General features: G+C 41.5%; 2 protein-coding genes across 3 annotated transcripts; both read right to left on the bottom strand.

Annotated features, from left to right (window-relative positions):
* Nucleotides 1–379: 379 nt before the first annotated feature.
* LOC148106437 (alpha-1,3-galactosyltransferase 2-like) lies at nt 380–6,424 on the bottom strand. Of its 2 annotated transcripts, XM_087844826.1 has the most exons (5): nt 6,286–6,424; nt 4,799–4,887; nt 4,023–4,112; nt 2,736–2,873; nt 380–2,141 (listed from the first exon to the last, which is right to left on the bottom strand). In XM_087844826.1, the coding sequence occupies exons 2-5, from the start codon at nt 4,843–4,845 to the stop codon at nt 1,457–1,459; spliced, it is 960 nt and encodes a 319-aa protein (XP_087700952.1). In that variant the 5' UTR covers nt 4,846–4,887; nt 6,286–6,424; the 3' UTR covers nt 380–1,456. The 2 variants fall into 2 exon arrangements, with proteins under 2 accessions (XP_087700952.1, XP_087700960.1); XM_087844834.1 differs by lacking the exon at nt 4,023–4,112.
* Nucleotides 6,425–8,171: 1,747 nt separating this feature from the next.
* LOC148106436 (uncharacterized) lies at nt 8,172–11,644 on the bottom strand. Its single transcript, XM_087843422.1, has 3 exons — nt 11,606–11,644; nt 9,973–11,446; nt 8,172–8,194 (listed from the first exon to the last, which is right to left on the bottom strand). Exons 1-3 carry the CDS (start codon nt 11,642–11,644, stop codon nt 8,172–8,174), a joined length of 1,536 nt encoding a protein of 511 aa, XP_087699548.1.
* Nucleotides 11,645–15,356: the final 3,712 nt, after the last annotated feature.

The following is a 15,356-nucleotide window of genomic DNA, read 5'->3' as shown; positions in this document are numbered from 1 at the left end:
ATACACGTGACAGTCTTAAGCAGGCATATCTGAGCAACATCAGTGTCTGTATTCTCTGTGTGTGGGTGTGCATGTGTGTCTGTGTGTTTTCAGCCATACCATACATAGACATACGACCTTTCAATGAACTTAACTTGTGTGTGTGAGGTATGCTCAAAAGCAGAAGTAAGCGTCTTGCTAACCTATAAATACAGGAACTTGCAATACGTCATATCTCAAATGAACATTTAAAGGTGTGAAGTCTTGCACCTTAAAAGAACCGAACATGGTGCTTTCCAAATGTGTAACATAGCTAATCTCTGCACTAAGCTGCATTCTAAATAAAGAAAGCACATTTTGTCAGCACCGACACAGATACTGGAAATGTTAGAAGGTTGAAAATAAATCCTCTGACTGTCTGGCTCTTTCTTCATAATGATAGCCATATTAGGACACATAAAGGCAACGATTATATAGCTATATATCTTAACACAAAGGATAATATAAAAAATACCAATTCCAACAGGTTTCAACAGAAAAAAGGCTTCTCACTCCAAAGGTTCATATACCATTAAAAAAACAAAAGCACACACATTGATTTATGCTCATTAAGAAAAGTTTGTCTAAGGTTTTCACATAGAAACACTCAACGCTACCATCAGAAACACAGGCAGTTTGTTTGGTGATGGAGGCCAGGAGAGGGGGACGAGGTGGCTGTCCTTTGGTGCACTGCTTGGTGAATGTGTAAACCAATAAACATAAAAATAATCCAATATAAAATCAACAACAAGCTTGCACTTCTCTCACAAAAGGATTCTAATTTTAATTTCCTGTCCAGTCTACCCACTACGAAGTGTATCATAAGTAAATATGTGAACTTCAGTATTTATCAATCACAATACACCCAAAAATTACTTCTTCTGATTGCCCATGCATAATAAAATCACTTCGTTTTTAAATTATTACCTCTTGATCATATTTTGATTAGATTCATGATTTGATTAAAGCAAAAAAAACTATCAGCAAAAGGACATGCATAAATCTCTGTCACTGCACTGCACTGGATTTTAGGCCTTTTAATTCACTTCTGTCTGTCTTCTTGACACCATAAATATTCCACAAAAGCCTACTGGTCAGAGGATATGCTTCTCTTTATGGTATTTTAAGATTTTAGTACATAAGCAGAATTTTCACCTTTCTTAGCCACCAAGCTATAATTAAAGTCTCCAGATTTAGTCACAACCTAAAATATTTACAAAATAATATATAATATTGCAACATAATTACAAAAAGGAACAACAGTCCTCCAAGCCTAAGCATTTAGATTTACCTAGCTGGATTAGGTGAGTTTTCAGAAAAGGAAGACGAGCTATTCTACTAGCTCACTTGTCAAATAATCCAACATAAAATAAGCCTATATATACGTTTAACAAGCTAGCCCCTTGCTTATAAAATGATTCCAACTTTGATTTTTGATCTAGCCAGTACGAAGTGTGTCATAATGTTTTGGTGCCCACACTAGGCGGGTGACAAATATATCCTGCTTGTCCCAAATGCTCTGGTCCCAGCAGTACTCTGGAGACAGCAGCCTGCTTGGCTTATACATCCAAAAGTACTTGTTTAGATGGCTCTCATCGTGCCACAGAGCCTCCACATCATTTATTTTATCCTCCATGATATCCAGATAACAGGCATCTACCAAATGCTTTACATTTTGCCACGTTCCTCCAAAGATAGCAGCATGGTAGTAGAAATCACCAGTTTCCATGAAGGCTTTAGATTTGGGGTTTCTGTCGTAGGTAAACTGGGCTTTTGGTAATTTATAATAGTGGGCATGGAGCAAAGCCACAGAATCACCCAGTGCCTCAGACCCAAATCTCCCCTTAAACTCCTGATCCACATCAAAACAGAAGACATAATGAAATCTGTGACGGATCTCTGACTCTATAGCTTCTGATATTGTCCTCATTCGCATCATAGAAATGTCTTGCCACCTGGTGTGCTTTCCCACCTGGATAACCTTTATGTTTCTGTGAGAAGCAAGTGTGATGTTTGGTACTTTGTCTGGTAAGTCTGTAAACACATAATACGTCACTGGTAATCCCAACATAAAATGTTGTTCTGCTGAGATGAGGAAAGTCTTGAGGTAGGCATCCAGGTACCTTAATGAGAGACAGAGAAAAACAAATGATTTTTTTATTTGTAAATTATTGCAAAACAATACAAAACCCATCCTGTTTGTATATTTCTTCACTATCTTTGATGCACCAAAAGTCATTATTTCAATCTGAGCCAAGGTTCAATCGTCCACACCCAACAAACAGCAAGGCAAGCTGGTGTTTATTGGTTATGGGTCATAAAGGCCAACTACTCCAGATACTAATTACCAATTCCATTTTTAAAAGCTAAAAAAAATAAAATAAAAAATAGCAACAAAGGAGGCAAATTTGCAGAAGATCTTAGTCATATGTGTGATTTCTCTATTTCCAGAACAAAGACTTAAATGAAGGGTGCATGCCTGGAGGTGTCTTTGTGTCTAACTGTGCAACACATGCAAGAAAAGACCTAGACTAAAACTAGAGTTACCACCTCATGATTACTTATGTGGGCTAGTGAATTTACAGTTTAAATTCGCCATGTTGAACTGATTCAGGCATAGGTATGCCTGCATTTCTTATTCATTCTATTAAATTCTATTAACTAGAAGGCACCACTGTATAATAGCCAAGGAATACAGTTTTTATGGAGGAACCGACCGTCCCACAGCAAACACAGTAAGGGCCACTGATGAATTTTCTCCTATGTGCTTTAGATCAAAAAGATTTGGTTCAAACATTCCCTCCCAGATGATAGGAGCATTCCAAGATGTTGATGTCTGAACTGCTGGTCTGGCCCTGGATTAAAAGAACAAAACAAATTAAAACACAATCTATATATTCTGGTTTAAATTAATTCAGGAACATGTCCCTATATATGTGCTAATGAATATGAGGAACTAAAAACAACTTGAATTTAGATGTTAATTCATTTGTAACAGTATTGTACAGCTGTTATCAGTGTTTTGACTGTTTCTAATCATGAAACTCTCTAAAGACTGTTCTTCCAGTGTTTCTTTTTACTTTTTTTCCTTTATTGAGAGTGAAAAAAATCTTACTTATGAACATTCCCAAGCAGGTTATTTTATTCTATAGTTAGTTTGTGTTTTATTGTGTAAATGCTTCTTTAATCATGTCACTCTGGTTTTTCTTTCTTCTTTTTTTTAACACACTTTCAAATTTGGTTACTGTCTGCTTGTCACAAGTGCTATTGTTGTCACGGCCAGGGGATCAGCAGGCCGCTGACTAGTAGTTCTCTCGCTCTCTCTCTCTCTCTCTCTCTCTCTCTCTCTTGCTCTGTCTCACTCTCTCGCCAGGGCGGAACTCATGGTGGGTTCACGCCCTCGGCCCACACCCCTCTGAAGAGGAAACACCTGGGCCTCATCAGCACAGCCAGCATTTAAGCCAGGGAGTGGCTTCTACTCATCGCTGGATCGTTGTGTGTGACTCACGTCAGTGCAGCCCGGCTCTGAGCAAGTTCTCTTTTTCCCTGCGCAAAACCTCTGACGTGTATTTCTTTCTGTACATAGATCCCCTGGACCCGACCCTGCATTCCCCGAGTGGATTCCTTTGTGTGAGTGTCTGGAGAGAGTCAGAAGAAGAGCGAGTGTCTTTTCCCTCCCTGGATTTCCCCGGAGCCTTTTCCCCTGTCACTGCTTTGTATATAGCACTACCCCCTCTGCACTGTTTGTAAATACACCTGGTGGAATTGTAATAAATACTGTGCCTCTGAGTCCTGCGTGTGAGTCCTCCAGCGAACCGTGACAATTGTAACATTAACCTCCAAAAATATTTTATTTTAACTGTACTTTGATGCAGAAGTTTCCTAAATTGTGTGCACAAGCTGCATGTGTTTATTCTACTAAAAACAACATCTTAAAAATCAAATACAAGTATGGGACATTATAATTACCAGACAATGGTGTCCAAATTTTGAATATCTCTTACCCAAAGTTAAGTGTGTCAATCAAATTAATGCGGTGGCTTGGTTCTCGTTCAGGATGCAATTTTATCATTAGGATAGTGTTCCTTAAATATCTGATACCGGAAAAATAAGCACCACAAGACATAACAACAAAATTAATTGTTTGAAAAGGTTGCTACATCATATAGATATTACGTATCAATATGCTTTTGAAAATAGTGCCTTAATATATATCTTGTATATAAGGAAGTAGAACCGAGGAGGACCAACAGCAGACAGCAGAGGATTCCATCATTTTTACTTAGAGAAATTAATAAAAAAAATAATAATATTAAAAATAATTCTAAATAAATCAAATAAATTTTGGGCCTCACTTCATTGTTATTCCTTTGATGGGTATACCAATATTTAGCATCAATTAGCAGATAAACTAGTGGGCTAGTAGGTAGTAATAACGTCTGGCTCCAAAACACTGACATGGTGGCAGCCAAAATGTTGTCCAGAAAGTCCAAAATCAATTGGGGACATTATGGTTATTTTTTATGTTTTTTATACCTACAGATAAAACAACAAGGTAAGGAAAACAATAAGTCAGAAAGATTTCTAGAAATGCTCTCTCCTTCACTTGATACAAGTTTGTATAAAATAGAATCAGGCAAAGTGAAATCAATCCTCTTCTGATTACAATGGAAGAGTCTCGTTTGTTTTCAACTCACAATTCAAAATCCAGTCTCTGTAAACTGGACACACACACACACATTCCTACCACCAGCACCACCATCTTGGCCCACGCTCCTACCTCATTGTTAGGGAAAACAACCCTGTCATTTTCCTCTTAAGCAGCATTCTGATGGAGGAGAAAGGGAGGGCTGGTTGACAGAATTAGACCTTATTGAAAAGAAAAAAAATAGTCAGCCCAACCTTGGGATAAATAAAGTAAAGTAATAAAGTCTATCTTAATTAAGACAGATGGACATTGGTGGGAAGTAGCTTTAGAACTGAGTGACAGTATAGTGTAGCATACAGAAGGTGAAATGAGTATTGAACACATCACCAATTTTCTAACTAAAAGTATTTCTAAAGGTGCTACTGGCATGTTGGTAGCAACCCATCGAATCAACACATTCAAATAAATCAACCCATACCTGTCCATAAAAATTGCGTAATAATGAGAACTGAAAGACCAGTCAAATATCGAATATGTTTACAGAAATGTATTTAATATTTCATACAAAATCCTTTGCTGGTGATGACAGCTTCAACACACCTCCCGTATGGAGAAACTAGTCGCATGCATCAAGTGTGATTTTAGCTGATTCTTCTACACAAACAGTTTTCAAATCCTGAAGGTTCAGTTGGCCCCTTCTATGAACTTTCCATAGATTTGATCATGTCTGTGGGTTGTCAAGAAATTTCATCGACATGTTAAAAAAAAAAAGTTTTTCCAAAAGACAGGGAGCACAAAATGGAGTGTCTTAAACTGGTACAACCTGTATGGGGAACATACATATGTATATTTCTTTTACATTATCTCCGGTGCCATTGTGTAACTCAGTTGAATGCATAAGTCCAGTAAAACCAGTTTTATTTGTACCTCTTGAGAGACAGCAACCATTTACCATTAGATTCCAAACCTGTGTTAGTGTTAATGATGAGAATAACAACAAATTTGTTAAAAATGAAATGAAAAAAAAAAGTACTGTAGTCTAAATCTTCCATGCTTAAAATTTAAACAAAATTCATACATGGTTGCCGGTTGAACCACACTCAGTATTTATAGTGCATAAAATGTGAAAATTCACCGAAGGACTGTGAAGGGTCATTATTTAAATTGGACTTATCTCCAGAGGGCCCCAAACTACAAAAACTACAGTATCACAAGTGTTGTTTCCACTACATGAAGAACAGGATGAAATACCTACTAACTGCTGTGAACTAAATAATAATACAAGAAAAGAAAAATGAGGTAATCTATCTTTTAAAATGGAGCATCTTATTCTTTTTCTACTTAACCGATTCAAGGTGAGTATATTATTAGAATTAAAATTTATATAATTTAATACTATTAATTCATTTTACATTTTCTACATTTTTTCCACAGATAAAATTTGTTACTATATAAGTCACAGAGTAGGTGAATGACAACTCTTTTATGTAGAAATTTAATGAGGAGTCAGGAGTACATTTTATTTTTTAATTTTATTTACATTATTATTATTATTATTTTTGGCAGAGTTACTTTGTACGTGTTCACTTGTAGGAAAGTAAAGTAAAAAGTAAACGTACCTGGATTCACAGATATATCCAACACCTCGATTTAACTGTATAAAAACTCTTTGCAGCTCACAGCCCGACACATACCAACACAACAGCATAGATAGTACAGACGTAAAGACAGCGAGGAGTGATTGCAGGTGTGTCTGCCTCCCCTGCAGCGGTGCTGCAGACCATGCCCCGCCACACACATTAACCAGGTAAAATACATATTTAGGCAGAATTTTGCAAATATCTATTTTTCATCTTTTAGCAGCATAGTGCTTTTTTTCCAATTATTTTTTAAAAGTCAGGTCAAGGCTCCAAAATCCCAAAGGCAATATAAGGGTGGCAGCTCACAACAGTTTTTGTTTGCTGGATCATTTTAGTTCAGCTGGGTGTCTTTCCTTTTGTTATATTTCTTTAAGAGTTCAAAATGAGTTAATTACATAAATAAAATGTAATTTTCTCTGTAGCACTTCATGGATTTCATAAGCAACACACCTTAGTTGTTCACACAAAGCATAAAGGTAAAAAACAATATATACAGTGTTATCTTAGATGTCAAAAAGTATTTGCGGCTCCCAGTGTTTTCTTTTGCGCGGAACCCGGATCCAAATAGCTCTTTGGATGTTAAACGTCTAACTGATATGACATGTATTGTGAAGGGTAAACATTCAGTGTACTTTCAGACTGTACACTGCTGTGTTGAAGTTGAAGTGAGCGTCTGTACTGATGTAAAAGTGAAAGTAAGAAAGTAAGTACTTTGGAAGATGTTTTTACCAGCTATTTCTGTCCAAACCTACTGGACCTTGTGTTACCTTGTGTTATATTAATGCAATAATAAAATGTTATTATTAGATGGCGATACAAACTTCATTTTAGTCAAAATTTTAATTCTAATAATATACTCACCTTGAATCGGTTAAGTAGAAAAAGAATAAAATGCTCCATTTTAAAAGATAGATTACCTCATTTTTCTTTGCAGGAAAATTGCCAACAAAAACACAATGGCATACATACTAAAAAATGCTGGGTTATTTTCATAACTCAACTTCTTGGTAGTTTGACCAATTTCTGAACCTATAAGCCTTATTGTTGGGTCTACCTTAGACCCCGCTGTATCCAGGACTTATTCCCGTGAAAGAAAAACAAGGCAACAGCGATCGATCAATTTACTTGCAAGGAGGCCTGGTCGGTATCTCAGTGTCAATAGAAAATTGTACTTAGTAGTCAGTATAATCTTTTAATGATATAAGTTTACATATGGTAGAATACTGCCTGTTGACCTTTTGATGACTTAGGCTGTTGTTCACTATAACACTTTGTGTGCATTCCAGAGTGCTCTGGCATTCACACCCACATCCTTGGAGCATGGGAGAGGTCGTACCTTCTCTTTGTTTTATGGTAAGATAAACGTAACTATGTCAGTTTTAGTCTAAGTGCCTTTTGTTTAGATGAACTTCTGGACTTCCAGACCAGCAGGTTTAGAGAAGTCTTTATGGGGTCACACTCTGACCCCCACCCCCCACCCCCTCCACCCGCCCACACACACACACACGCACACACAATCCTGTGCTGCTTACAGGCAACAGACTTATCAGGGGAGTATTTTACTGAACAACAGGTCATTGTTAACAGAAAAGAAAACTGGTTTGACTGGACTTCTCTTTTCCTTTAAAAGTACAATTTAAAGATTATCTTGTTATATAGTCAGCATTTGTGATCCGTATGTGTTTTCTACCAAACTGTAATAACTTTATTTCATATATACTACTCAGCGGCAGTAGGTTTTGTTGTGCTCACAGGCAACAGATTTGGGGAGAGTATTTTTCTGAAAAAATAAAAGCTGTTGACAAACCCTGTTTCGTTTCTGTAGGGAAAGGTCGTTACGCTCAGTTTGACAATCACAACTAGGCTTACAGCATATAGCATACAGCCCCTGCTGAGACAACAAGGCCAGAGGTGACTTAGCAAAAAGAGAGAAGCAGTGTCCCAAAGACCTTAAACTTGTTTACTTAAAAATATGATCCTGTGGATGTCTGCTGTGCTGAAACTACAGTGCATTTGATGGCTGTTACTGAGTGTTTTTCCTTGGGGATTGTTTTGAGTCGACTGTGTGGGAGGTGATCTGTGACGACCACGGAGAGGACATCAACAGCCTTACTACATGTTTTTCAGTTTTCAGTTTTCAGTTTTATTTGTCATATGCAAGTTAGCACAGGGTCAACGTTGCAATAAAATGTGTTTGACGAGCAGCAGTCACTCAGCAGCATGATAGAGTAGGAGAAAATATAATAAAATATAATAAAATAAAATAAAATATAAAAATAGTAAGGAGCTAAATATTAGAGAGACATTATAAAAGACAAAAGATGACTAAATATATATGTATCTATAAATATAAATATATGTACACTAGTGATTAAATAAGAAAATCTTGAAAAGAAATATGACGGGAGGGCAGATGGGATATTACACAGGAATGAGCAGCAGAAAATTACAGTATTGCACTTTTTAAATATAAATATCAATAACAATAAAGTGAAGTGACCAGTGCAGATTAAACAGAGTACTTGTGAAGCTGCAGGGTAGCTTCTGAGTGCTGTGTTGTGTGTGTTTAAGTGTTGTGGTTGAGGTGTCGTATGGCTTGGTGGTAAAAACTGTTTTTAAGTCTTGTAGTCCGAGCAGACAGACTCCTGTAACGTCTGCCAGATGGTAACAAGGAGAACAGCTGATGTGCTGCGTGGCTGTGGTCCTTGATGATGCTGTGTGCTTTACGGAGGCATCACTGGAGGTAAATGTCCTGAATGGCAGGAAGCCTCGTGCCAGTGATGTGGTCTGCTGCCTTCACCACCCTCTGTAGTGCTTTACGGCTGCTGGCAGAGCAGCTTCCGTACCAAACTGTGATGCAGCTCGTCAGCAAGCTCTCAATTGCACACCTGTAAAAATTTGAGGTGATGTTGGCGTTCATGCTAAACTTCCTCAGCCTCCTCAGGAAGTAAAGCCGCTGGCGAGCTTTCCTGATAGCAGTGTCTGTGTGAAGGGTCCAGGAGAAGTCCTCGGTGATGTTGACTCCAAGGAACTTGAAGCTGCTGACCCTTTCGACCTTGACACCGTTGATGTGGATGGGCTGGTGTTCTCTGACTGGTCGTTTCCGGTAGTCCACTATCATCTCTCTAGTTTTGCTGATGTTGAGAGTCAGGTTATTTTCCAGACACCACTCGTACAGTGCCATCACCTCCTCTCTATAGGCCGTCTCATCATTGCCTGTGATGAGGCCTATGATGGTTGTGTCATCAGCAAACTTGATGATAGTGTTGGACTCGTGTTTAGCAACACAGTCGTGTGTGAACTGGGAATATAGGAGGGGGCTAAGCACACAACCCTGTGGCGTACCTGTGTTTAAGATGAGTGATGAGGAGGTGTGCTTACCAACTCTCACCACCTGGGGCCTGTTTGTGAGGAAGTTTAGAATCCATCTGCAGATTGGTGTTCCCAGCCCAAGGTCGACGAGCTTCGTGGCAAGTTTCGAGGGGATGATGGTGTTAAATGCCGAGCTGTAGTCGATGAAGAGCATCCTTGCATATGTATTCCCTTTCTCCAGGTGAGTGAGGGTGGTGTGCGTTGCCAGGGCGATGGCATCCTCTGTGGCTCTGTTTGTCCGATAGGCAAACTGAAGAGGGTCCAGTGTGTCAGGGAGGGAGGAGCAGATGTGACCTTTGACCAGCTGCTCCAGGCACTTCATGATGACTGATGTCAGTGCAACAGGACGGTAGTCATTCAGACAGGAGAGCACTGATTTTTTGGGAACGGGAATGATGGTGGATGCTTTGAGGGATGTGGGGACCACGGAGAGGTTGAAGATGTTGGTGAACACCTCTGCCAGCTCGTCTGCACACACTCTGAGTAGCCGGCCTGGGATGCCGTCTGGTCCTGGAGCTTTGTGAGGATTTACCTTTTTAAAGGTCCATCTCACAGCTTCTGTTCTCAGAGTTAAAGTTGCAGCCTCACTGTCCTCCTGAGGGTAGAGGATCTGCTCTCTGTTGTCTGCATCAAAACGAGCATAGAAGTTGTTGAGCTCGTCTGCGAGAGATGCAGTGGGCTGAACACTGACTGTGTTGACCTTCTTGTAGTCAGTGATGCAGCGCAGTCCATTCCACATTCGCCTGGTGTCAAAGCTGTGGTAGCTGGACTCCATTTTGTCCCTGTAGTCCTTTCTGGCCTTTTTTATGGACTTCCGGAGGTCATACCTGGCTGCTTTATAAGCATCAGCATCCCCGGAGTTAAAGGCAGAGGTCCGCACTTTTAGCTTGGCGCGAACGTCTTTATTTACCCAGGGTTTCTGATTTGGATATATGCGGACAGTGGTTTTTGTGATGATATCATCCATGCACTTTCCAATATATCCAATGACAGAGTCTGTGAGTTCATTGATGTTGCCATCAGCTGCATCCACAAATATCTGCCAGTCAGTTGTCTCAAAGCAGTCCTGCAGGACCTCCTCAGCCTCACTGTCCCATTTGTAAATAACCCTGGAAGCTGGTTTTTCCTGTTTCAGTCTTTGTCTGTATGCAGGCAGCAGCAGTATGGAACAATGGTCTGCCTTACCAAAAGCTGGGCGGGGGAGGGGTTTGTAGCACTCTTTGAATGGAGTGTAACAGTGGTCCAATGTTTGATCACCTCTTGTGGGGAAGGAGATGTGCTGATAGTATTTGGGGAGAACCTTCTTCATGTTGGCTCTGTTGAAGTCTCCCAGCACAATAAAGGCAGCTTCTGGATTATTGTTCTCAAGTCCAGTAATGATGTCATACAGTTCGTCCATAGCCGTAGCTTTATCAGCGTGTGGAGGAATGTAAACAGCTGAGAGGAGAACTGAGCTGAACTCCCTCGGGAGGTAAAAAGGCCTGACTTTAATGGTCAGTAGCTCGAGGCTCTGAGAGCAGTAAGTTTTTAAGATACACACATCTCTAGCCCACAAGGAGTTAACCATAAAGCACACCCCTCCTCCCCTTTTCTTGCCTGAGTCCTTCGTTCGGTCTCCCCGGTAAACAGTGAATCCATCCGGCGTGATGGCGCAGTCGGGGACGCTGGGCTCCAGCCATGTCTCTGTGAAGGCCAGAACGCAGCAGTTCCTGATGTCTTGTTGGTGTTTAATCCGTGCACGCAGCTCGTCACGTTTGTTGTCCAGAGACTGGAGATTCGCGAGCAGGATGCTGGGGAGAGGTGGCTTGCTGTTTCTCTGTCGCGTTCAGCACAAAACTCTTTGTTTTCCCTTGACGTCGCGCGAGTAAACAAAGGATCCCAGGCAGCAGAGCGTCCACGGAGTCGAAACCCGCTGTAAAGTCCAAACTGGCTGACGAACGTAGCTCCAAAAGCGTTTGTCTGTCATACCGAGTGTATGATCGCGCTGTGCGCACAGAAATTGAAAGCAGAACAAAATAAATAATAACATTTTTGCTGAGATGACTGGGAGCTCTCGTCGGTGCAGCCATCTTACGGCGCAACCGGAACATGCATTACTGACTATATTAATTTCTGTGGCAGGCAGGCCAAACAAAATAATGGAGGCCACCGTCACTTAAGCAAAACCACAGCTCAGTTAAGAGCTACTACTTGGTGATCCATTATTTTGTTTGGCCTGCCTGGTTATTGCTAAGAGCAGCGTTGCTGTCTTTTTCTGTAGAAGCCTTATAGTTGTTTTCTTTGTTGAAGTGGTCACCATCTCTTTGGGTTGGCCTGTCTGATTTATCATTAAAGCACCATTGCTGTCTCTTTTTGTTGTTACTGTTTGTATGAATATTGAGTTAATTGATTATAATAAAGATATATTTTGTGTTAACTACCTCTGCCTGGCGTTCTTTTCATTTCAACCCGGATCCAACTGTTACTGTCCCCCACTCTCTTCGCCTAGCTTTCATGTGGGGGCGTAACAAAGTGGGGGCTCGTCCGGGATCGGAATGAAAGGAATTGAGTTGATTACGAGTGTGAACAGGTGTTTGTGTGTTGTGTGAGGGTCATTTGACTAGCTGTTTCTCTCCCCGGCTAGCACAGGGGAGTGTCTAGCTGTCTTCCTTCGGACACTCGTTTTTTGTTTTGCCTTTGTTATTTTTGGAGCAAACCCGGGTGGGGATTAATTCTCTGTTGGGTGTAGGCTTTTCGGTGCCTTTGGCACTTGATGATTTGCCTTTAAAGTGGCCTCGAGCCTGGTACACTCCAGAAGCTAGGTCAGGCTAAATTCTGAGTAGGCAGGACTGGGGGGAGTGTGGGTAGAATTTTAGTTAATGGTTGACTTGACACAACACATTTTAGTTCGTCTGTTTTCCGTTTCATGGCCACTTTTGATATTGCTGGGTTTACGGCAAAGCCGTCACTTGCCCTGCTGGATGTTTGTAGGAAGAGGGATCTGCATGAGGTGGCAACATATTACAGGATCAGTGTCTCCGCTGGTCTACGCAAAGTGGAGCTGAAGGCCGCTCTGGTGTCTGGGTTGTTGGAGAAGGGGGTGGTTGTAATGCAAGAACCCCCGAGCACACCCGGTCCGGCTGGACCAAGTGCAGCGCCTCATGTTCCAAGCCAGGTCGTAGAACCGCCAGTGTCTACACCTGTGGGCCAGGGGCTGCCCGAGGTCGGGCCAATGACGCTGCCCTGTTTTGATCCACTCTCCACCCAGTCATCAGAGGGTTCTAATCAGGATGCTAGGCTCAAAGTCCGTCTGGCTCATCTCCAGCTGGAAAAGGAGGAGCGTGAGAGAGAGTTCCAGCTGAGAAGGGAGTTAGAGCTTAGGCGTTTGGACGCGGAACTGGCTAGGGCTAGGGAGGTTGAGCTGAAGAAGGTGGAGGCGGAGACTAAGGTCAAGCTGCGACAGCTGGAACTCCAGCAGGCCTCCTCCCCTCCTGTGGTGGCCTCGCTGTCACAGACAGAGTTACAGTTTAATGTAGAAATGAATAGTCGTTTGGTCCCTGTATTTCGTGAGATTTATTTTGAATGATTTGAGCGAATAGTGACAGCCTTGCGTTGGCCGCGGGATGTGTGGGCCATCCTGCTGCAGTGCAAGCTGGTGGGCAAGGCACAGGAAGTTTGTTCCTCGTTGTCGACTGAGTACAGTTTGGATTACGACAAACTGAAAAGTGCCATCCTGTTAGCCTACGGACTGGTCCCCGAGGCTTATAGGCAGCGGTTTCGGGGGTTGAAAAAGGTGCAGAATCAATCCTTCCTGGATTTCACGAGGGAAAGAGTGCCCTCTTTGACCGATGGTGTATGGCCTGTAAAGCTGCAGACCTAGTTTTGGTATGGGAGTTAATTCTCATTGAGGAATTTAAAAACTGCATCTCCGAGTGGATGGCAGTGTATCTGAATGAACAGAAAGTCTCCACTTTGCAGCAGCCCCCGACACTGGCTGACGAGTTCGCACTCGTCCATAAAGCCAGTATCGTTAAGCAAGAGCGACGCGACACACTAGCGAAGGCTAGCGGTGCTAGTGGTGAGCAAGGCACAAGGGGGGAGGTGCCTGTGCCTTGTCCCAGGTCAGACCGGAAATGTTTTTACTGTTTTAAATCTGGCCATTTAATAGCAAATTGTAAGGCCTACAAACGGAAATGGTCGGTCTCGAGGGCTAGGATTGTGCCAGCTAAGAATGCTAATACAGGCATGCTGGCAAGAGCCAAAAAAAAGCTGTTTTTTCTGCCACAAACCTGGCCACCTGATTGCTCACTGTTCAAAAGCCAATTCAAAGCAAAATCGATCTGCTTTCAAAAGAGTGAACTGTGGTTCACAAACAGACAAGGTTGCCAGTCCTAGGCAACAATTGGAGCATAATTGCTCAGTGGTGTCATTTGGTGAATGTCAGAGGTCGACTAATTTTGAGCTGCCACCTGTTGGTCGTCATCCACATGACCTGCAGTGTGACACATTGTGTACAACACACATTCAAACCTGCACCTCGGGCTAACCAGCATGCCTTTCGCCATGACATAGCGAAGAAGTGTCAGAGAAGTGTTGCTGTAAGGCCTTCTAGCTGCCTGACGGGTTCTCCATATGTGATGGCTCAAAAAACATCTGGCTAGGTTGAGGGACTTGAGCCAACCCCATTCAGTGTTTTCAACCAACTGTGACAAACCACTGGTTTATGTTTATGGGAGGGGGTGTTACGGCCCTAGCTGGGCCTCCTGAAACTGCCCTTGTGTGGGTGTGGTGTCTTTTCTCCGCCTCCTCCTCTCTCTGCCCCTGCCTTCTCTTTTAGGACACACCTGCTGCTCATCTGGCCTCGTTTACCACCAATTACCCTCAGAGGTGATATACCACCAATTACCAATGGGTAATTGGTGGTAAACGAGGCCAGATGAGCAGAAGGTGTGTCCTAAAAGAGAAGGCAGGGGCAGAGAGAGGAGGAGGCGGAGAAAAAACACCACACCCACACAAGGGCAGTTTCAGGAGGCCCAGCTAGGGCTGTAACAGCAGTAAGGCTAAGATTGTAACAAATCAAAGTTATGTACAGTTCAAACTAGAGATGGCACGATACCACTTTTTTATGTCCGATACCGATACCAATATCATAAATTTGGATATCTGCCAATACCGATATGAATCCGATATAGTGTGTTTTTAATCAATAAAACTTTTTTTAAATATATTGCTGCATTTTGTATAAGTTCATACTCAAGTTTAAATAAACAACAACACTAAAGCTATTATGTTATACCTGTATGTAAAAAATACACTGCACCCAAAATATTTCATAGTTCAGCAATACTGATCAATCTAATAAACTTAAACCTACTCCATCCTTCCTATTCTGGTATTTTAAAGAGTACTTAGCAGAAATATTAAGCAACCTAACTAATAGGGTTGCAAACTCCCAGCAAAAAAAATAGGGAACCACCCCCCGCCCTCCACCTCATGATGCTTAATTCAATCAATCAATCAATCAATCTTTATTGGCAGACTTCATGTCCATAAAAAACAAGACAGAAACACAACCCCCCCCCCCCCCGCCCCCCAACACAAGATATAAACCATTAAATATATATAAGTATATAAATAAGTATATAAAACATTTGTAAAAATATAAAACCATAATATACATAAAACACAATTACTTAAAA

The sequence above is a fragment of the Neolamprologus brichardi genome, chromosome 1 (genome assembly GCF_056152115.1).
Source record: "Neolamprologus brichardi isolate AB-2024 chromosome 1, ASM5615211v1, whole genome shotgun sequence".
In the NCBI taxonomy this organism is placed as follows: Eukaryota; Metazoa; Chordata; class Actinopteri; order Cichliformes; family Cichlidae; genus Neolamprologus; species Neolamprologus brichardi.
The sequence above is the reverse complement of the archived record's forward strand: the minus strand, read 5'-3'. Positions and strand labels throughout refer to the sequence as shown.

What these genes read in the sequence shown, in the direction of transcription:
- LOC148106436 (XM_087843422.1), bottom strand. Translation starts at nt 11,644, where the DNA reads ATGACAGACAAACGCTTTTGGAGCTACGTTCGTCAGCCA. An exon ending in GGAGCTACGTTCGTCAGCCA is followed by an intron (nt 11,447 to 11,605) that starts GTTTGGACTTTA and finishes GCGAATCTCCAG; the next exon opens with TCTCTGGACAACAAACGTGA. An exon ending in CCTGGAGCAGCTGGTCAAAG is followed by an intron (nt 8,195 to 9,972) that starts GTCACATCTGCT and finishes TTGTCTCAGCAG; the next exon opens with GGGCTGTATGCTATATGCTG.
- LOC148106437 (XM_087844826.1), bottom strand. Translation starts at nt 4,845, where the DNA reads ATGCTGCTTAAGAGGAAAATGACAGGGTTGTTTTCCCTAACAATGAG. An exon ending in TTGTTTTCCCTAACAATGAG is followed by an intron (nt 4,113 to 4,798) that starts GTAGGAGCGTGG and finishes TTCCGGTATCAG; the next exon opens with ATATTTAAGGAACACTATCC. An exon ending in ACTGTGTTTGCTGTGGGACG is followed by an intron (nt 2,142 to 2,735) that starts GTCGGTTCCTCC and finishes TCTCTCATTAAG; the next exon opens with GTACCTGGATGCCTACCTCA.